Here is a 21630-nt window from a genome sequence, read left to right on the forward strand (position 1 = left end):
TGAAAGCCTTCCAACTTCCGGTGGCAGCAGCTGGAAACTTTCCAGTGTTCCCGAGCCTCTGAGCATCAATGTAGCCACATTTGAGAAGCCTTTGAGGAAACTGACCTTCGCCCATCTGCTCGAAGCCACCAATGGTTTCAGTGCAGACAGCTTGATAGGCACTGGAGGATTTGGCGAGGTCTACAAGGCACAACTGGGAGATGGCTCTGTTGTTGCAATTAAAAAGCTAATCCAAGTCACAGGCCAAGGTGACAGGGAGTTTATGGCGGAAATGGAAACTATTGGGAAAATCAAGCACCGAAACCTGGTTCCTTTGTTAGGGTACTGTAAGATTGGCGAGGAGAGACTTCTTGTGTATGAGTACATGAAATGGGGAAGTCTGGAGGCTGTTCTTCATGACAAATCTAAGGCAGGGGTTTCAAGGCTTGATTGGGCAGCAAGAAAGAAGATTGCTATAGGTTCCGCGAGAGGTCTGGCCTTCCTTCACCATAGTTGCATACCTCATATTATCCACCGCGACATGAAGTCTAGCAATGTTCTTCTGGATGAAAATTTTGAGGCCAGAGTATCTGATTTTGGCATGGCAAGATTGGTCAATGCCCTTGATACTCATCTCAGCGTGAGCACCCTTGCAGGCACTCCGGGTTATGTTCCCCCCGAGTACTACCAGAGTTTTCGATGCACAACAAAAGGGGATGTCTACAGCTACGGTGTTATTCTGCTAGAGCTTCTCTCGGGAAAAAGGCCTATAGACCCGTCAGCATTTGGTGATGACAACAACCTGGTTGGTTGGGCAAAGCAGCTTCAGAGAGAGAAGAGATGGAATGAGATACTGGACGCTGAGCTGTTGACGCAGATATCTGGTGAGGATGAACTATACCAGTATCTGAGGATTGCCTTTGAGTGCCTTGATGACAGGCCATTCCGAAGACCAAACATGATTCAAGTTATGGCAATGTTTAAAGAGCTTCAGGTTGGTTCAGAAAATGACGTCCTCGATGGCTTTTCGCTGAAAGAGACTGTTGTTGAGGAACCATAAAAGAAAGACTTAGTTCATAGCACACGTCAACCGGAGGTGGTTCCAATGATCAAAGAAGTTTCTGAAATCGAAGACGGGAGGTCCTATCCTTCGCAGTGTGCGGGCTGTATATAATAGAACCGTGAATCGGAGAGAGATGTAGAAGAAAACGCATAGGGAGAACAAGGTAAATGATGAAGTCTCTTGTTAGCTCAAAGTTGGGGCGAAATGTATATTCGTTTATTCGAAAAATCGTGTGTATAACCAAGACTTCGAAAAGGACTTTGTTTCTTTCTATTTGGCTTGAATTCCTTCCTCTCTCACAGTTTTGCTAACTAGTTTCACCATTGTCCATCACACTTGGTTTATGTTCATAGAAAGCTGATATGTGATTTTGTAAAATTGTAATAGCAGTCCTTGAGTAATTGGAATCTTTTGCAGTTTGCTTAATATATTTCTGTGATTGTTTTCATACATTGTTCATCATTTATCGTTCTGCTTTGGTGCTAAACTTCCGCCCTGCACCAGATTGTTAGCTCCGAAACTCCAACCTTTTCTCTTGAGCTCACTACAGAAGACAAGAAAGGGTTCTTGATATTGTAGTGAAGTCATCCTCTCATCCTTTGCCTTTGTGGTATTGTAATTCTAGAAAAAAAGGAAAAAACCCGAAAGTCTTATGCCTCGCCTTGCAAAACCCCAAGTGCCTCGTCCTATGCCTTCGCCTCTGAAGACACCGGTAACCCAACTAAAAAATTCATATTTTTCAGTTACACTTAGAAATTATTCATCTCCAAATCCTCCTTATCAAATTTGTTTAACATGTTTGTTCATAATCTAAATGTGAATGCACTAGTTCTTAAATTTATTTTACCTTTAGGGCTAGCTATTCCTGTTTCAATTTTACCTTGAATTTGAAAGATATGCATGGTTTTATGTGAACAAATATGACTCAACTTTATCACATATTTTCTAGTAAAAACTAAAAAGCTCTATAGAACTTAAAGTGAGCACTTCCTTCACCTTGTTCGATGTCTTCTGTTACTGTTTAGTTGTAGAGGGTACAAGGCCCACTGCAGCATGACCTCGGGTGCGGTTGCAGGCACATTCACATCCACTCTTTGTGTGAGTGTGCCGCCGCATATAGAAACCGTACAATATAGTTTTTCTTCTAATTAAATTTTCAATAAAAATGTTAGTTGAGCAAGTGGGCAGACTAAAACAAACTAGGTAAAATTAAAATTACCATTGACCAAAAAAAATAAAGAACCAGGTAATATTAAAGCTTTTTGTCACATGTTTTGAGGTTTAATTGGTGATTAGTCCTGAAAAGTTAAGGTGATATGTATGGTGCATTTGAGAGGCAAGCAGTTCATGATGCAATTCCGAGGCCTACCATAGACTTCATTCTAATGTTTTAAAATTTTTGTAGCAAATTTACCGCTATCAAAATTCAAATAATTTTCTTCAATATCCTCCATTCAAATTAAATGTACAGCAGTCGTATCACGTGTTAATGTGACTAGCCACATAACTCGAAACCCCACAGCATTTTCTCGACATCTCTGCCCATCCATAGCCCCACCCCATAAGAATTTGTATCCGTCCGGTCGCACACAAGGCCACCCCACGAGGATAGATTATCAACTGATTAGCTGACCATTATTGTTGTAGGTCGAACTTAGTCAGCAAACTTAAGTAGGAACCTAATTTCGAGTTTAAATCTTCTGTATTCATTTTACGTGTGATTTTTTTTGTAGTCTCCACCGTTTATTAACACATGTCCATAATTTTAACCCCACTTAACTATGTTTTCATAAATTTAACACGTATCAATTAATCAATAATATAAACTACCGAGAGACTACACTCAAAATTAATACAGAAGATTTGAACTCATTAATCTCAAGGTTTTGAAGTTTGAGTAGTAAGTTGTCTTCAATGATGATGACAAAGCATGTGGATTCGTTTTCTCTGTTGGAATTATGAGCCCATATCATTAATTAGTCTCTAATCACAGGGCTAAGTTTAGATTACTTTATGGAGCTTTATGCATTACCTCCATAATATCTGCATTTTCTTTCGGTAATGTTGGGTAATCTTGAGGACTTTGTGCAGATTTTCTTGTCGGTACTGCCCATTAAAAAATTAATAAGTTGAAACTTCTTTTGGTTTTTTGTGGTGACTTCTTCTTTAACCAATATCTAAATTGTGATTGTATTCTAATTACTCATATGCTTATATGTTTTTCAAATCAATCTTTTTCAGATACTGGTTTACAGCCTGATACTTTAAATTTGTTCTTGACTAATCAAACCCCTTTCCGATTGTGATCTAAACATGTCAGGAAGTGGAGAGCTATGTTATATCGGAAAGTTAAAAGAACCTTCTATAAGCTTATACGAAGTTGTTAAGTTGGTCTACTCTCTGGATTAGTTTTGACGTGAAGTTTGAAATTTCTTTATGGTATTGGATGTGGAGAGTCGCCCCACGTCAAAGAGCTATGTTTTATCGGAAACTTAAAGAACCTTGCACAAGCTTATATGAAGTAGTTTAGTTGGTCTACTCCTCCGATTAGTTTTGAGGTAGAATCTGAACTTTCTTCATAGTATTAGACGTGGAGAGTCGCTACACATGAAAAAAGTGAAAGACACTTGAACATTTTTCCTATTGACACATTGGGCATGTTTTGAATTTCTTCTGCAAGGTATTTGAGTCAATGAATGGTTATCCGTCTCATGAATTCAACCATCTAAGTGGCTCTTTATCAATTAGTCCAAGTAGATTTTCTCATAGTTAGTACATAAGTAATTAGTTTTATAAACACTAGCCTTTCAGCATGGGCTCACGCTTAGGTTTGTTAATTTTTTGTGCGACCCGTTAATCCGATACGAAAATAACCAGTTTTGGATCAACCCATTAACAAGTTGTTGTTATTGGGTCACCCGTCACGAGATCTAGACATTAGGCATGTTAATTCTTGTATGACCTGTTAACCCAACACGTAACGACACGACCTATTAACGAATCGGGCTGCTATCTGCTCACATGTTAAGAACTCGTTAAGATAATTGGTTTGACACGACACTACCCGTTAAGATAATATGTATGACATGAAAATGACACGAACAAGACAAACACAACCCGTTTGTCAGGCCTAGCTCACACGTATGCCAAATGACCCGTTTGCCAGGCCTAGCTCACACGTATGCCAAATGACTTTGTCTATCTTTGTTGTAATTCTATTCTTTTTATTTTTGAAGAGTAACAACTATTTTATTTTATTATTATTATTTATTTATTTTTTTTGAAGTGAGAGTGACAACTATTTAGGAACAAGAGAAATATGGACTTGTAAACACAAACTTTTAGTCACGAGATTATGCAATTTTTTCTTCAATAGTGAAAATAAACTTTGAGAAATGAACTGTGAAAATTGTTTAAAAAGTCAAACTACTGAATAGACTAGACTACTAAAGACAAACCCGAGATTATGATTCTCTTGTTTTTCTTTCAACAACTAGTCCTATTGTGTTGTATATGATTCCATGCTTTATCTTCAGGAACCTTGAGCCTTTAATTGTTATTGAGATTTTTCTTCTAGTGGGGTAAGCTCTCCAAGTACTTTTTGTGTCCTTTAAGACGAACAAAACAAGCTTCAAAGATCCTGATGGCCAACAGAAAATCACATACACTGTTAGGGGATTCTAGCGCTAGTTATAGGGGTTACCCGAATTCAAGACTCGGAGATTAATTATCTATCATCATCGATTGTATATAACTATGTAATGACAAAGCCACAATGCAGTTAGTGCAGTCATTTGACTCAAAACAATTTGTATTTTGTTTCAATAATCTTGAGTTGAGATGTATAATTTGGCCGCAACATTTGACTTTTTCTTTAACGTGAGAAACAAAATATTTGACGAAATATATCTCATAAAGTTTTTCTTTGTTAAAAAACCCCTTTACACTCCCCCAATCACCACAAATTCACGAGCACACCACTTTTAACCATATGCATGGTTCTTTGCTCACATTACTTACGCGAATTCGAACCACTTTATTGCTAGCTCATTATGAGGCTAAGCCCACCCCTCCTCTTTAGTGTATATAATATCATTTGTTCAAAAATAAATCGAACATCCGTTTGGTCGCCAATGTTAAGTATTGAAGTGAGATAGATGTCATTACAGCATATATGACTGCCATGCGATAATAGGACCAAGTATTTGTAAGTATTGTATTCAAATCCAAGATTTTGAGACAGATTTCTTTATTCGTAGGACTGTTTCAAACTCGAGACGCCTTTCAACAAAATGAAGAAAAACCACTTTCAAGAAGAGGGTTATTTATGTAGAATCAACCGTTGCGCATCGATGATTTGTATTTCATGTTTTCGAACCATTCTGCTTGCATTATGATTTTCATTTATAAGGTTAGATCATATGAATTGTGCTTTCCATGTACAATGAACAAATTGGTAGGTTACATAAAAGAATATGTGGTATCAAAAAAACCCCGTACGAATTCTCAAGCCTCAGATGAAGGACCTGGAAATATACACTTCGTTTCGAAGCCAAACTCCACAAAAGCAAAGAAAAAACCAGTCTGACAGAGCAACTTCCGTTCTCTCTCGCTTTGCTTGGAGCTTCGAGCTTCTCTTTCGCGTGGGCAGTCTCACATTCAGGCCTGGCAACGGCTCCGTTGCTAAAAGCTAATGGCCATTGTTAATCTCGTCGAGATTCTCTACTCTATGTTGATGAACTGTTTTCCTGTGATTTATCTCCTCTCTGCATAAACACGATATCATCCGATGAGACACATTATGGCATCAAAATTTCTTCAAGTGCAAGCATAAATTATCACGAAAGGAAAAAGTGACTAGAATATACAGTAGATTTCCCAAGCATAAACAGCAGCATGATTTGTAACTAATGAACGGGCAATTTCACATTATTGTTTACACCAACGCGGACATAAAGGAAAAAAGGAGAAGAGGGATTCAAAGTACATCCTTTAAGGTCCATATTTTGCAGTTTGGCCGAAAGTGTTGAAAGTAAAAGAGAACAATCAGATTAAAATATGAGGTTAAGGGCGAGGTTATTGGTGCCAGTGTAGTTTAAGAACAGGCAGCAAATATAGGAGAGGAAACAAGGTATCATATCGTATAACCATAAAGTGAGAATGTATTGAAAACCTGAGACAGTTCAAGATTGAATCGTAATGAAGAATAGCAACGATTCTTCGCTTTATTTCTTTTGGTGGTTCTCTGACACGCTTAACCACAGGCAACTGCCTTATATCCTTGGCCTCCATTAGCTCCTTGGCCATTGCTAAATCTGTGTCCGGATAACAGGTAAATAAACCACGCGCTCGTCCACTATAGAGAGCTCGTCGAGTGCAAACAGATGAAACATGACATGTATTTGCCTGCAAAGATTCCAAGTTCGGATATAATTAGAAGACTACAAACTTTTACAGTAGAAATAACACCAACCACATTATGAAATAAAGAAACTAGGGATTAACTAAGAACAAAACTTATGGAAGACATAACATGTGTGCACGTCATCACATACATCCAAAAATCTAGTATCGCTCTTTGATGTATCACTAGAATTCTTCGATTGAAATCGTCTAACATCACCATATGTTAATACTCCCTCCAGAAAATCTTCATCATCAACCACCAACACACAATTCTGATGACTCTCGTGCATGCATTTTATTGCCTCTTTCAGAGTCAAGCTCACAGGAACCTTCACATATTTCTTTGACATGGCTTGCGAAACCTGATATAAGGGATAAACAAGTGAGCAAGTCAGGTATAATGAAAGCAAAAAATGAATATAGATGCTGCAGTTGCAAAAGAAAGTGAAACAAAATCAAATTAATTGATAACAACTTGAATTACACATTGAGGTTGTCGATTTATGTGTGAGTGAGTGAGACAAATAGATCTTGATAAACAATTTTAAAGAAGAAATGTGAAACCTTTAGATCTTCCAGAAGCAATTCTTCACTAACTAATTCGGAGTCAGAATTGTTTCCAATAACAGTTAGTTCCAAGTCATCTCCATCATCACGTTGTCTCCAACTAACTTCGTCTTTTTCTTCATCAGCCGAAACATGAGAATAAACTCTTGCTGAATTCCGTGTTTCAGATGGTTCAGTCTCCTTTGCCTGGTTTACCACAGTGGGCACCCATATTGCCAATCCAACAGCCCCCTACTTGCACGAAACAAATATTAACACCAAGCAATAAAAACTTGTGCACCAAATACAAGAATTAAAAAGTATATAAGCATAAGAATACCATGAGAGGGAGCAAAATCCGGTAGTCTTTTGTGAGCTCAAACAGAAGCAGAACTGACGTCAATGGTACTGAACAAACTGAAGCTAGTGTAGCAGCCATTCCAACCTGCCGAAGTTTAAAACTATCTCAGTCATATCATATGGACTAAAGTATGTATTTACCATTGCAGAAATCAAAATGAGCCACTTATAATGAGCTTTACCAGTGCATAAGCCTGTGGCTGGGCAACAGCAGCATTTCCTGGAATCGCTGAGTTTATCAGTTCTGCAGCTGAACCCCCAAATACAGCACCAACAGCAGCACCAATCATCAAGCTTGGTGCGTATAGGCCACCTACCAGCCCAGAACCCTTGCATAAAGCTGTTGCCACAACCTTAGCTGCTGATAACTGAGTTAACAGCCAGATTCCAGGAGCTGAAGCAGTCCTCCCAGTGTGCAAAATTTCTTCAACATTTGTAAATCCCCAATACAGAATTCCAGGATACTTAAGAGCGATAATCCCAGCTCCTAAACCACCTAAAGCTGGGCAGGCAACATCAGGAAGACCAAATCTTTCCTTGATAAAATCAAAGAACTTTGTGAACCAAGCAACCAATCGAGTCAAGGCTACACTTACAGCACCACATAGCATTCCCAATATCAGGTATAGAGGAAGTTCTACAAGGCAACATCAAAACATATAAAAAGGAATCTCAGAACAGATGCACTGAAATCATTTATCTTAAAATTGAAAAATGCAAGCAAGACAGAAATTCAGCAGTGTACATGTCCTAGGAAATTTTCATACCAAGTTGCATTTTAAACAATTCATTAATAGAAAAAAGGAACTGATGGAATCAAAATGTGGTACAAATCATATGCAAAGTGACTGCTCCACACCATCAAGTCAGTAACAGATCAAAAGCACTCCAACAAAAATCTCACTAAACACTCAAGCACAAAACTTTTGCCATAGTTGTTTGAGGAACATCACATAAGCGCACATAAATCAGATAATGTATATGCGTATATGCCTCAATAAATTGAAAACATTACCTATATGCCTGAAAACATAGCAAACACATACATACACACATAAAATAAATTAACATTATGAATTAATTTTATTGAAGAAAAGGAAAAAATAAATTATAAATGAGAAAAAGAAAGAAAGAGAGGAGAATATCAAGTACCAGCAGCAGATTTTAAATCATATGTAGGCACTGTAAATGCTGACTGAGTCCCTTGTAAAACATTAGATACAGTGGATGATATAACAGAAGCCAAAATAATCATTGCAGTTGTAAATGGAGGTGAGTTTTCTGCTTGAAGAGGCCTTAACACCGTTTCAATAGCGAAGAAACAACCAGCAACTGCCGCGTTGAAACCTGAAGAGAAAACATCCTAAAAGTTTACTACCAAACTTGTTCACTGGTAAAAACAGTTCATAAAGATTCTCACTGTTCTAGGAGTACAAAACTAAATTTGTTCATATGAGTGCATCTCATATCGAAGATAAAGTTACTCAAACATGTTACTCTAATTTAGAAACAAATTCCAAGATTAACATCAATAAATAGCACACTTGTTATCTACATAATTTGTATTTCATGATCTCAAAGACAGCTGGATGTTGCAAAACTAAAGAAATGAATCAACTGTACACCACATAATTACATTCAAATGAAGTTTCAATCTCCCACAGTTGTTAGTCATAAAGAATAGATTCTTTTCTTCTTTTGAAAATAATAAATAATAATTGTTCAAGTCAATACTAAATTAGGGTGTTTCCTATAAAATATTGTATCAGTGAAAACAAATTGAGCACAAGAAAGTCTAGGTAGTACCTGAAGAAATTCCAGCTGCTGCACCTGCTGCAACAAGGGCAATCTTCCTTTCTCTGTTGTTCTCCATCATTAATGAGATTCCATTGGCACAAGATTTTCCAATATCTACACTAGGGCCTTCAGGACCCAAAGAACAACCAGTACCTAAAGTGACAGCTGCTTGGACAGCCTTTATTGAGGGAAAGACTGCAGCAAGTAAATCAAATCCTTGTCTTTGAGAGGAACCGGACTGCCTTATCTGGCCTAATATTTCGAGTAAACCATGCATCATGCCAACAATAACCCCACCCGTGACTGGTATTAAGAGAATTCGATGCCAAGTATCGCCCAGTCTCTGCAGACGAAGCCATGCAGCACCATCACTTGGAGTACCAGCCCAGGCCCATTCATGTATAACATGTACCTAGATGAGCACTAGGGCGTCAATCAATGTTAATAGAATGAACAAAAGAAAAACATACTGTTATATAGACTGTACAAGCTAAACAGCCGTACCAGGAAGCACCATCTTTTATTTGTTATTTATATCATTTCAAAATGTAGACCATTTTGGATCACACCAAGTCATACAGACACTGGCATAGAAACAAGCAACAAGTTCCCACATTCTTTTTTCTTAACTTAGGAACACTGTAAGTTTTATCACAATATGCAGATTTTAGAAGCTAAACAATCGAATTAACTAAAAATGACACATACTTTTACAGACGATAAAAGCCAAAAACGATGCAGAGAAGCACAATATTTTTATCTCTTATTGCTAACAACAAGAACCATGCCCATCAAAACAACTGACATTATTTCCAAATACAAACAACTTTCGATCTAACGCAATACATGCTAACAGAGAAACTGAGGTTGGAAATGTGCAGAATCAGCATCCTAAGAACCGCAACAAGTGTCAAACACAAAAACCAGTGCTGTAAACCTAAGCAGCAAGTTCATACCTTTTCATAAATTTACAAACGTCAGAAGTTTTTTCATGATGGGTAACAATTGGATATCCGAAACATCAATGGGTTGAAGCATTGGAGGTATTAAAGCATTCTAAGAAACTTAACATATATCGAACACAAAATACAGTGCTGAAAAGCTAAGCAACAAGTTCCCATCTTTTGCATAAATTTACAAAAATTACAAAGTATTTTGCATGATGGGTAACAACTGGATCTCCCAAAACATTACTGGGATTAAACATCGGAGGTTTTGAAGCATTCTGAGAACCGTAGCTAGTATCAAAAACCTAAGCAACAAGTTCACATCTTTTGCATAACTTTATAAAATTTACAAGTTTTCTCATGATGGGCAACAATTGGATCATCAAATCATTAATGGTATTACACAACTGGAGGCTCTGAAAGATCGAAAACTTACCCCTTTGTTAAATGCGGCAACAAGGAGACCAGTGGCGAGGCCGAGAAGGCAACCAAGGAGAAGCAAAGCCCATTCGGGCGGCGCACTATCGGCAAGGTCATCATTACCGTCTATTCCGGCCGAAGACTCATGATGCTGCTGATTATGATGGTGGTGGTGATCTACAGGGGGCCGTTGCTGGTCTCTAATCTCTCTACCGCCGTGATTTGGGGAATTATCTCGGCCGCGCTTGACATTGAGACGGCGGCCGGAAAGCCCACCTCCGCCGTCCAAATGCTTGATCAGCAGATCCTTGAAGCCTCCGACTCCGCCTCGTCTACTGGTAGGACTAATACTGCTTTTCCTGCTGCTTATTAATCCCTCCTGAGCTTCCAAGTCGTTGTCTTTCTCTGCCGAAACGCCGGCGTTTTCGTCGTTGGTAACGTCGTTGGAGGATCGCAGCAGATGATTCTCATCGCTGTATTCCTCTCCTGACATCTTCCCCAACACCACCACCAAACCCTAGAACTCCAATTCCCTCTCTCCTCTCTCTCTCTCTCTCTCTCTCTCTCTCTCTCTAGAATTCTGTACAATCAACAATCCTCTGTTGCATCTCGATCTTCCTCTTGTTGTAATTCACTGTGCAATCACACGCATTCCTTGTGTGCTTCGAAAGCTTGCAATGTCGTTTTTGTCTTTCAAATCTATCAGTTTTGTTTTTGGGGTTTCCATCCTGTCACTATGTGTTGGTAGCTACGCCTTTTTACTTTATTTGGGTCAAACCGTTCGAGTCACCAAAACACCTCTTAGGTTATGCATTACCAGGTGCGGGTTGGAACGGTAAATTTGATTTCAATAAAGTATACGATTATGTACGATGATACAGATTCGATTTTTACTGTTTTTATTTAATAACTAACTATTTAACTTATTAATGTTATTTTTTTACCAAAAAAACAAAGAATTATTCTTTTTCTTAATTGAAATTCTTAGGCCTATAAGTTAGGATGAGGTTTTCGACTGCGCTAATAAAATTTCTGAATTCAAATCTGAAATTTCAAATTGGAATATTTTCTGAAAAATTGGAATGAAAATTGAAACACATTTAGAGATTTCCAAAAATTCTAAATTGCTGCTCTGGATTTTTTTTCAAAGTGTTTCAAACTTGTTATAAAAATAAAAAATAAAACTTCCAGTTGTTTATAGTTATGCACTCAAATTATATACTTGTAAGCAACTTTTGTATTTATCGTTAACTTTAAATACATATTTTTCATTATTTTTATTGAACATACACTTATATATTAAAAAGGGTAAGCATACTACTATACTATAAAATTAATTAAATTTATACATAGGCATATACCAATTTTTTTTTTTTGTTTGGAGTATAGGCATATACCAAATATTAAGAAAGAACAATAAATTGTATGTACGAAAAAGTTAGAGAACATTAAAACGTTATAAAATATATGAGTTTTCGAATTATGTTCTAAAATTTTCGAGATTACTCTGATGACTAATCTTAATCGGAATAGAAATACAAAACTGAATTTTAATTATGGGATGCTTTGGTATTTACTAAATATTAAGGAATTAAAAAGTTGGTTCTCACGCAAATTTTTGAACTCTAAAATTTGAAAAAATTGGATTCCTTACATTTAGATGGTAATCCACTTTTTGTACCTATTATACCCTCACATGATCTCTCAATCCCACACTTGCCCTTCACTTTAACCCTACAGCAGTTTCCGCGTTCTTTCTTCCTCCTCTGCGCGTTCTCCGAACAACTGTCGCCGTCCACCACTAGCAACCCCCTCAGTTGTACCTTCCCCCACCACATGCAATTAGAAGATTCTCAACATGCAGAACTTCTAGAGGAGCCAAAATACTATTAACTATTACGATTTTTTTACAAAAGTCCTGACTACTAGGGAGTTCGAAAAAAGAATTTAAATAAGACAACAGGTAAGTGGTTGAATTACGGTCCCGCCTCTTTCATGCAGCCATCCCATCTTCACAGCCAAAGCTCGTCGTCGTTATTCAATCTGCCCTGGATTCGAACGTCGAGAGTTTCATAGGCATGCTCTCCCCTTCGATATCCAGTGTGCATTCAACGTGAGGGAGCACCGAAGCAGGTGGTGATGGTGGTTGGCTGTGCATCTGCAGGAGAGGTTTTTAGAAGATTCTCAATATTCAGAACTTCTAAAGGAGGCAAAATATACTGTCAACTACACGGGTTGATAGATGGATTACAAGACCTTTTGAATAAGAGCAAATTAAGGTCAAAGTTTAAACTCCGATGTAACTCGTGCTGATATTATGAAGTACTATCTGCCTGGGAAAAATCATCAAGCTTCGAGGTCCACTAATCTTTCTGGCATTGATCTCTCTGGATTGAATCTATGGAAAGTAGACTTCAGCAATTCATGCATGAAAAATGTCACATCCTAGACCGGCTCCGCTGTAGCATGATATTGTCCGTTTTGGGTCACACCCTCACGGTTTTGTTCTTGGGTTTGGGCACCAGAACCTCCTAGTGGGTCACCCATCCTAGGACTGCTCTCGACCAAACTCACTAACTACGGAGTTCTCATGGGATCCTAACCAGTGAGTCCTCCAAAGGCCTCATGTTATATGGAGGTGGGCATGTACATATAAGGCATATCACCCTCTCTCCGTTGATCGATGTGAGATGTTATAAGAAATGTTCTACAACGTGGATGCTGAAGGTGCTATTTTTGTCTATGCAAATTTGTTTAATTCCAGTTTTGCTGGGCCAAATCTACGAGGAGCTTCTTTTGTGGGTGCTAAAGGTTACAACCTTGCTCATGCATCATGTGTGAAAGATTGTAGGAAAATGAGGATTATGATGGATTTGCTCATAGGAAGCTAGATGAATCAATGTTCTATTTATTTTATTGGTGGAGTTTATTTTTTGCTGAGTAAAAGATTTTACTTTTAGCATTTATTTGTTTGTAAAATGATGTGTTTTAAAAGTTTTTATTCACTGTATAGTGCACGAATTGTATTTGGTCAGAAAAATTTGTTCCCCAAATATGAGAGCCAAGTGATGGAATACAACCCTAATTAGGATTCCTTTTTTCACGACTAATTTAAATAATTGTATTGTAATTATATTTCCTTCCCACTTAGGAATCCTAATTCTTATACACCAAGGCTTGTGAATTGTATATAAAGGGGTTTAACCTACGAATGAAATTGTCCCATTCAATTTACTATTTTTACATGGTGTCGGAGCCTAGGGTAGGGCAAATAGTATTTTCCGGCAGAGACGTCTAGGTTAAGGCTTGCATATTGGCATATTGCCAACTCACTCATCAGTTTCTCTCTCTCAAAGTTTCGAAGCCATGGCAGACGGCTATGAAGAGTCATCCTTGGTTCACCTCAATGTTGGAGGAAGAAAGTTTTCGACCACTGTTGGTACTCTAACTCAGCGCGAGCCTGATTCGATGCTAGCTGCAATGTTTAGTGGCCGTCACACTTTACGCCAAGATAAGAAGGGATATGTTTTTATCGATAGGGATGGTAAGCTTTTTCGGCACGTCCTTAATTGGTTAAGAGACGGTGATATTCCTAAACTGGAAGTTACCCAATATGCAGAACTTCTTAAGGAGGCAAAATACTATCAACTAGTTGGGTTGACAGATGAATTACAAGCTGAACTTCTGCATACGGACAAAGGTGAAAGTCTAAACTCAGATGTAACGCGCGCTGATATCATGAAGTACTATATACGCGGGGAACACATCAATCTTCGAGGTGTTAATCTTTCTGGCATTGATCTCTCTGGATTGAATTTATCGAAAGTCAACTTCAGCTATTCGTGCATGAGATATGTTCGTTTCTCAAATGCAGATATTCGGGATGCTAAGTTCAATTATGTAGATGCTGAGGGTGCTACTTTTGACAATGCAGATTTGTGGGATTCTACTTTTTATGGAGCAAATCTACGAGGAGCTTCTTTTGTGGGGAGTAAAGGGCACAGACTCTTTGGGGCATCTTGCGTGGAAGATTGTAGCTGCTGAAAGTCACCCTTGACAATGTTGGTTGATAGAAATCCTTCAAGGAAGCTAGATATTAATCATTTTTATATTTCTTTTGATTTATACTTAATTGCAATGGGATGATCTCTGTGTATTTTATGTGTGGAATTTACCTACTGATTTATCAGTAGATTAAATTTTGTAGAGTAAATTAAATACTTTATTTTGGGTTTGTTTATAAGTGATTTTAAAATAACTGATTTTTTTATATATTTTTTTATTTTTTGTAAAAGTGCTTTTGGAACAAATCTTTAGTAAAAATTTAAGTGAGTTCTAGAATAACACTCGTAAGAAGTACCAGTTAGCACTTAAAGGGCTTTAAAAAGTTCAGAAACAATTTTACCAAAAACGCTTTCAGTCATTTAAAATCACTTCCAAACGAGTCCTTATTTTTACTTAGAGCATCGATATTTTGCAAGTTCGTTATTATAGATAGTTCTTTGAAATGATCTTATTAACGACATATACAAGAATTGAATTCTCCGATATAAGTGCTACATAGTTGGTTCTCATTCTTCACAAACCATAAGTGTATAGAAGCATCTGTCAACGAAATGGGAAAAAGATCCTCTCCGGATTCACTTTGTAGGGATCCTCACATCCTAGCCGTTCATCATACATCGTGCGGCCAGTTTTCATCAGATACTATTTGTGTTTATTTTTAAATAAAAAAAGTCAAATGATTTTTGATCACACGATACACGATAAATGGCTAAGATGTGGGAATCCCTAGGATCCCCACCAAGTGGATCCGGATGGGATCAAATTCCACGAAATGATCACCCTAAGGGCGTACGTGTTTACTAACCTAAAATCGGAATGAAAATAAATAGTTCAATTCCGATTACGAATTATACTTGTGTTTACTAAAATTGGAAGGAATCAATAGTACGTGGGACCCACAAGTGGAAGTCAATTCCTGAAATTGGAGGAATTGGACTCCCTCCATCGATGTGGTAATTGAATTCTAGGAAGGTGAGGGAATTGGGAATCCATTTGCTCTTTCTATTATGCCCTCTTATCAACTTGCCGTTTAACCCAACAAATTAATCTCGTGAGCTTGAATTTCGGTAGGGTGAGGGTTAAAAATCTAATAGGTTCAGGAGATCTGCGGTTCGCATATGAGATCTCGTCCCCGAACACCAAATCACTGTCGTTCATGAGGCAATGGTCCAGTGGCTTCGACACCGCCGAAACGCACGCTTGGACGTAGCTCGGGACGATGACGTCAACATCAGTATCTCACGGACGTGCTTATCGCTCACCGGCTCATCCTCCTGCGACATCACTTTGACAATCGCGATCTTGAGGTCTAGGGCCAAATTGCTCATGTTTCTAGGTTTTTTCTTCTGCAGGGAGGGAAGATGAATGCGGCTGGATTCTTTCTTTGGCCTTTACACAATAGTGGACATTTAATTCTTTAATTTAACTAAATAAGTAAAAATAACTAGTTAAAATGTTTTTAAAAATAAATAGAATAAAATAAAAGAAAATAGGGTATTTTAGTAATCATATTAATTCTTATTCTGATTTAGCTGAATTAGTAAATAACTTCTACGAACTCAATTTCATTTTTATTTCGATTCCTGAACATTTAAGTAAACAGCTTCAACAGAAATCCGATTCTGATTCCTCTTCATTTCAATTTCTCCTCAATTCAATTCCTCCACAATCCAATTCCTTCAATTTTGATTACGGTTACGTAAACGAGTCATTAATCGGATTTTGGTTCCGATTAATTGGGTATGGGCTTGAAGCCCTGGATGATCCAATACTGAAGTGTTGGGTAGTACAACTGGACCTGAAAGCCCAAAGTCAGCAATTTTCTTCCTCCATTGTTTTTTAACCACACTCAAGATTTTATAAAATTTCGAGGTGAAAATTAGTTAAAATACGCCATTACGGATTTTATATAATTTAATTTTTATCTTTTAATTTTAAGAAAAGCTAATGAAAAGATATTGAAAAATTTGAGTTTTAATAATAATGACAAAATAAAGGGTAAAGTGAATAGTACTATGTTTGACTTTTTAATGTAAAAATATAATTTTTCGTTAAAATAAATAATATCGTGGATTTTTCGTTAAAACTTTGTTAATTTTATTCCTCTTCTTCCCAAAAAGTAAATACCTAAAAAAATCAAAATTTCTGAGTTTCCCAAAAAAAAAAAAAAAATGCTGCTGATCACAAAAAATTGACTGATAAACAAGCTCGGGTACCATTTCTTGGAAAAAGGGGGAGAAAAAATGGAGGGAGCCAGGGTTCTGAGATTGTGAGTGGGAATTTGACGCAGATCCGCTCTTGAATACTCCGATGACACAAATTGGGAGCTGGGTTTGAATGAATCGAATTCGAAATTCCCAAATTCCAGAAAGTAAAGGTCGGAATTTCAGCGGTTATTCTCCATAAAGACCGAATCTGTTCTTGGAAGCTTTGAATCTTTGAATCTTGGGTATGAAAATTTGCGAGGATCAGAACAAAGGGTTGTGATTTTTCGGTGTTTCGATTTGTACGAACAGCTGGTGGTTGGTGGGTAACCGCCATTTGAGCTCAATTCTGTGAATTTGCAAGGTATCTGAAATCTGAAATCCCCAAGAACCCTAATTTCAGCGATGCGCTGAATCTCTGAGGATAATTTGTAGAAATAACTTGTATTTGATTTGTGTAGACACAATAAAAATATGCATGCCCGGAATCGGAATCCCGGAAATGGGTACAGGTCCAATTCCATGGGCATGGGGATGGGCATGGCTCCCAACTCTCGGATCTCCCCGGAGGGTTCTATGAGGGGGCATGGCTTTTACAGCACCGAAAACCGCAATTTCAATCGGGGTTTTGGCCGCCCGAAGTCTTTCCAACCGCCTCCAGCTCCACCACCGCCTCCACCTCCTCCACCCCGGAAAGGCGATATCTTTACGGAGGCGGGGCGCCTTGCGGCGGAGTATTTGGTAGCTCAGGGCCTGCTGCCTCCAAATGTGCTGTCTGCCAAATGGCAGAACTCCAAGAAGCAAGTGGGGGAGTTTCAGGAAGCTGAACAGTTGCAAATTGCAGCAGAGGGCCGAACTTCAGCTCTTGCCCGGTTGGGGAATTCGGTTTCGGATGGAGGTTCTAGAAGGGGAAGGTTTGGTGTTGATGAATTCAGCAACAATGCAAGGAATCAGTTCAAGGGAAGGAGGAGAAATGCGGCTGGATCGAATAGGGGCGCTTATGGTTCCGACTGGGGCCAAGAGTATGGGAGGGGTGGTTCGTTCACTGATAGGCACAGTAGGGCTTCCTCTGATATGGAGGGGGATGAAGGTTCTGTATCTGGACAGCATGAGGAGCAGAAGCTCAGTAAAGATGGTTGTAATAATGGGTTGCAACAGAACTCCAGTCCAAGTGATTGGGGACCGAAGAGCGAGGATGCAGTGGATTCAGAATCTAAATTAGACAAGAGTCAAAACCACGATGAGGATATGAGCTCAAAGCCAAGTTCTTCTGGTGCTTGGAAAGATGGTCCAATTGAAACCGATGAAGTTGGTGAGGAACCCTCCAAGGTATCTGATATAGAGATGAAGGATCAAGATTCTGCCACCAGTTATGAAACCGAGAAACATAACGTATCGGAGAACTTACCGATTCAGCTTAGGGTTCCGGAGGCTGAGGTTGAGGGTGATTCCTCAGGAAAGAATGGTACTGATTTGCTGACACTCTCCAAATTTGCCAAGGTTCCCACCAGAATCCGCTCGTCGTTGACTTCTAGGGGTCCAAAGGTTGATCCAGTTACAAATATCCAGGTGGGGAGCACCTCCGACGTTGCTGTCCAACCAGAAGAGTCTCAAGTTTTAGTTGAAAGCGGTTCTCTTGATATTTCCACAGGTGCCACTCTTTCGGATAAAACTCCTCATGAGAATGATCTCAACCCCGAATCTTCTAAACCTCAGTCCAGTCAGTCGGCTGAAATTTTAGTAGAATTAGATCCTGAATATGGTATGGAGCAAAACAAACATGGAAGATCCCAGTCTTTGCCAGGTAGAGCTTTTGTTCGTGAAGACGAGCAAGACTCAAGTCAGGGACCAGTAGGGTTTAGGAGTTCCAGCTTTGTAGTTAAAGAAAGAGTTGAGAAAAGGGCTTTAGAAGTACACGATAACCTGGGAGGAGCTAAAAAACCGAGACAATGGCTTCCTTACATGGTTGCAGACACAGATGAGTGTTTCCAACTTCCTAACTTGGGTGAAAAGAAAGAAAGTTCACAGGAAGAAAACGCTTCTGCTGATGAGCAGGTAATTATAGCTAATGATCATGAGAGCTCGGTAATGAATGATTCCCTTTTCCAAAAAAATGGAAGTGAAGCCTGTATGGAGTATGTGCAAGAAAAGCAGCTTTTTCCAAATTCATTCAAGATCTGCGACCTTAATCTCATGGATGCACATGAGAATCGTGATAGTGATCATGCAATAGATTATCCAACTGTTTCTGGAATAAAGAAAGAAGCAGAAACTGTTGATATTGATTTGTCAATGAGTAATTCCAACTTGTCTGGTGAAAACAGTAGACGAACCATCGATGTTAAAGAGATTGAGATCATAGATTTAGAAAATGACTCCATCCAAGAAGATAAGACCTTCAACAATACCGAAAGAAAGTAAGTTTTTCCTAGCTGCATTCCGGTTCATGATTATTGATTTAGTTCTCCCTTCAGTTTAAGTTTTTTCTGGGGGTGTCAAGTAAAGCTGGTAGTAGTTTGTACTTTTATATTTCTTTCCTAGTTTCTTTTACATGTATTTATGTTTGTGTTTTCATGTTGTTCAATATACAGGACAGATGCTGAATTTACTCCTCTAGATGGCTTGACCAACCATGCGCAGAATCCTAACGATATCCCTGATGTTCAAGATGGTTATGGGCTTATGATTTCAGAGTTGCTGGGAACTGATTTCCCAAGTTGTTCAACGGTACCAGGGGATCTTAATCCAGTGCATAATGAAATTGACCTTCATAACGGACAGGTACTAACATCTGTTGCTAGATTAAGTTGTTAGTTTTGCAGATATGAAAGTTATTAATGAATCCATTGTCCTGGTGGTTATTTGGTCTCAAAAACATATAAATGGATTACTTGAACTTATACAACTGCACATGTGCTTCTATTGCATAATTGCCCATGTGATCTTTTGTCCTTGGCTGCTTAATGGAAAAGCACCGCTAAGTAATTTAGCATACAGTATACAACTGATATTTCTGTTATTTTACTTATTGTTTCAGCCGGCTCTTGCTGACGATGATTCGATATACATGGCGTTGGGAGAAATACCATTAAGTATGCCACCTTTTTAATCACTGGTTTGTTTTCTAATGAATCTCAAATACCTGTCAAGTTCTGCTGGGATGGTGTTGGATTTTTATCGTGTGTGTTAGAACAGAACATGTATAAGGTTATGTGCTTTTAATTGTTACATGCCTTGTACCAACTACATACAAGTCGGGACACAAATGTCCCGATATTTAATCAATTCTGACAGCATTTGGTCTGTTGAATCTTACAACGAGTCGAATAAGTAGTTTCTTTTTACACTTTTAAAACTGTTTCAGTACGGCGATGGTGGGTGAAAGTCTTGACGGAGATTTTTCCTTTCCCTTCAACTGCTTATTTGTTTGAATGTGTTACATGCACACTTGAGATAGGAATTGTAAATTGGTGATACTTGATGTAAGAACATGTTTCTCTCCAAGAAAAAACTGAATTAAAAAGCAAAAGGCTAGGGTGAGTTTTATTCTTTGCTTGAGGTAACTAATAGTCAGTAACATACGTTTGCTTTCATAGTCTTGTCTTCCACTTTGCAACATTCTGGAAGAGAACGGAATCTGATTGATTAGTCCAGGAAACTTCTTTAACTGTATTGTTACGAGTGTTGTGACAACAACGCGCCAGCAGTTTTTTATTTTATAGGTCAAAACTTTGTTCCTCTTTTAAAAATGGTTCTCGCCATTCGTTTAATTTTCATATCTAATACTTCTAATATTACCTGTGCAGCCTTTTTGAGGCCCTGGGAGCAGCCAACCCCACAGGAGTATGAGAAGCCCTTTTGATCCAGCCATTCATAATATTGCTGGGATGTACAATTCGGTAATGCTTAGATCATTGGGGGTTCTTTTGTCCCATTTGCTTCATTTAAGTGGCAATCTTTGCTTTGATTGATTTTTATTTTTTCAGTTTGTTAAGGGTGCAAGTCTCTTCCTCTGGTAGGAAGTTTAAGGATGTTAAATACTTTTAATTTTCTGTTACACCTTGTTTTTAACATGAAAAATTTTAATCGTGTTGTTTCGCATTTGGCGGTAATGGTTGAAGACGCCATTTGTTATTCCCCATTGACTTGACGTATAGACTGTTACACCTTGTTCTTAGATGGAAAATGTTAATAATGTCGATCGACAGAAATGGTAGCAGAACTCATTCGCAACTTTCCTTGCTCGTTAAACATCTATCGACACTATATGTAGTAGATATTAATACGCAGTAATAACGTATGAAATATTGAAGATCGATGATCTATGCTTGTGATGATATATCGTATCGGTGTTTGATAAACGTTTAGAAGATGCCTATCCTATGATTATGAACATATTGTAGCATGGAATTTTGACCCTTTTTTGTTTAACTGTTTGCATAACATTTTTGCTTGTGGTAGCAGTAAGGAAAAGTGTTGCCTTACACTTTCATTTCCTCTGGTTGTTCCAAGAACCCAAATCTCATTGAAAAATATGCAGAAATCGAACCAAAATTGGGGGAACCAATCGGACAATAAGCTGTGTATGAATCACGGTTTAATGAATCTTTGTTTTCTAGCCTGTTTCGTGTCCGTTTAGTTCTATTTTTGTATCAAAAGTTTGTCCATCGAATTCATTTTGTTTTTCAGAGAAATTACAGACCTCAAACCTGTTCAACCGAACATGCTGTGTCACGTCCTTGAGCGGACAGATTCCCACTTCTTCATTGGAGAAACGGTTCTCTGTGTCATCTTGATATGGAATATATGCATTTCAATTTGAGATTTTTACTTCCAATAGAAT

The 21630-nt window shown here is 38.2% G+C and overlaps 4 protein-coding genes across 6 annotated transcripts in view; 3 read left to right on the forward strand and 1 right to left on the reverse strand.

Annotated features, from left to right (window-relative positions):
• The window catches only part of LOC137742727 (receptor-like protein kinase BRI1-like 3), a gene marked incomplete in the record, with an annotated part of 3418 nt that extends 1928 nt beyond the window's left edge, over positions 1-1490 (forward strand). The window contains 1 exon segment of the mRNA XM_068482669.1: positions 7-1490. Coding sequence (XP_068338770.1) covers positions 7-1039 — 1033 coding nt within the window.
• A 3969-nt stretch (positions 1491-5459) lies between these two features.
• LOC137742185 (chloride channel protein CLC-f-like) lies at positions 5460-11236 on the reverse strand. The gene is made up of 9 exons (XM_068481974.1): positions 10535-11236; positions 9161-9563; positions 8507-8701; positions 7537-7991; positions 7335-7439; positions 7013-7246; positions 6598-6810; positions 6216-6448; positions 5460-5808 (listed from the first exon to the last, which is right to left on the reverse strand). The coding sequence occupies exons 1-9, from the start codon at positions 11009-11011 to the stop codon at positions 5733-5735; spliced, it is 2391 nt and encodes a 796-aa protein (XP_068338075.1). The 5' UTR covers positions 11012-11236; the 3' UTR covers positions 5460-5732.
• Positions 11237-13884: 2648 nt separating this feature from the next.
• Positions 13885-14562, forward strand: LOC137743209 (FH protein interacting protein FIP2-like). The gene has a single exon (XM_068483092.1). The coding sequence runs from the start codon at positions 13885-13887 to the stop codon at positions 14560-14562; it is 678 nt and encodes a 225-aa protein (XP_068339193.1).
• A 2450-nt stretch (positions 14563-17012) lies between these two features.
• Positions 17013-20924, forward strand: LOC137742692 (uncharacterized protein At4g26450-like). 3 transcript variants are annotated; one of them, XM_068482625.1, is made up of 5 exons: positions 17013-17151; positions 17249-19204; positions 19379-19568; positions 19825-19879; positions 20594-20924. In XM_068482625.1, the coding sequence occupies exons 2-5, from the start codon at positions 17262-17264 to the stop codon at positions 20647-20649; spliced, it is 2244 nt and encodes a 747-aa protein (XP_068338726.1). In that variant the 5' UTR covers positions 17013-17151; positions 17249-17261; the 3' UTR covers positions 20650-20924. The 3 variants fall into 3 exon arrangements, with proteins under 3 accessions (XP_068338726.1, XP_068338727.1, XP_068338725.1); XM_068482626.1 differs by having other exon boundaries at positions 17123-19204; positions 19825-19902; XM_068482624.1 differs by having other exon boundaries at positions 17123-19204.
• The last annotated feature ends 706 nt before the right edge of the window (positions 20925-21630 follow it).

This window comes from Pyrus communis, chromosome 8 (genome assembly GCF_963583255.1).
Source record: "Pyrus communis chromosome 8, drPyrComm1.1, whole genome shotgun sequence".
NCBI lineage: Eukaryota > Viridiplantae > Streptophyta > Magnoliopsida > Rosales > Rosaceae > Pyrus > Pyrus communis.

Excerpts from the sequence above, each read along its gene's own strand:
- LOC137742185 (XM_068481974.1), bottom strand. The coding sequence starts at position 11,011 with ATGTCAGGAGAGGAATACAGCGATGAGAATCATCTGCTGCGATCCTCC. Across the intron at positions 9,564-10,534 it reads TTGCCGCATTTAACAAAGGG|GTACATGTTATACATGAATG; the intron begins GTAAGTTTTCGA and ends GTGCTCATCTAG. Across the intron at positions 5,809-6,215 it reads TCAATCTTGAACTGTCTCAG|AGAGGAGATAAATCACAGGA; the intron begins GTTTTCAATACA and ends GTGTTTATGCAG.
- LOC137743209 (XM_068483092.1), top strand. The coding sequence starts at position 13,885 with ATGGCAGACGGCTATGAAGAGTCATCCTTGGTTCACCTCAATGTTGGA.
- LOC137742692 (XM_068482625.1), top strand. The coding sequence starts at position 17,262 with ATGCATGCCCGGAATCGGAATCCCGGAAATGGGTACAGGTCCAATTCC. Across the intron at positions 19,205-19,378 it reads TTCAACAATACCGAAAGAAA|GACAGATGCTGAATTTACTC; the intron begins GTAAGTTTTTCC and ends TTCAATATACAG. Across the intron at positions 19,880-20,593 it reads GTTGGGAGAAATACCATTAA|CCTTTTTGAGGCCCTGGGAG; the intron begins GTATGCCACCTT and ends TTACCTGTGCAG.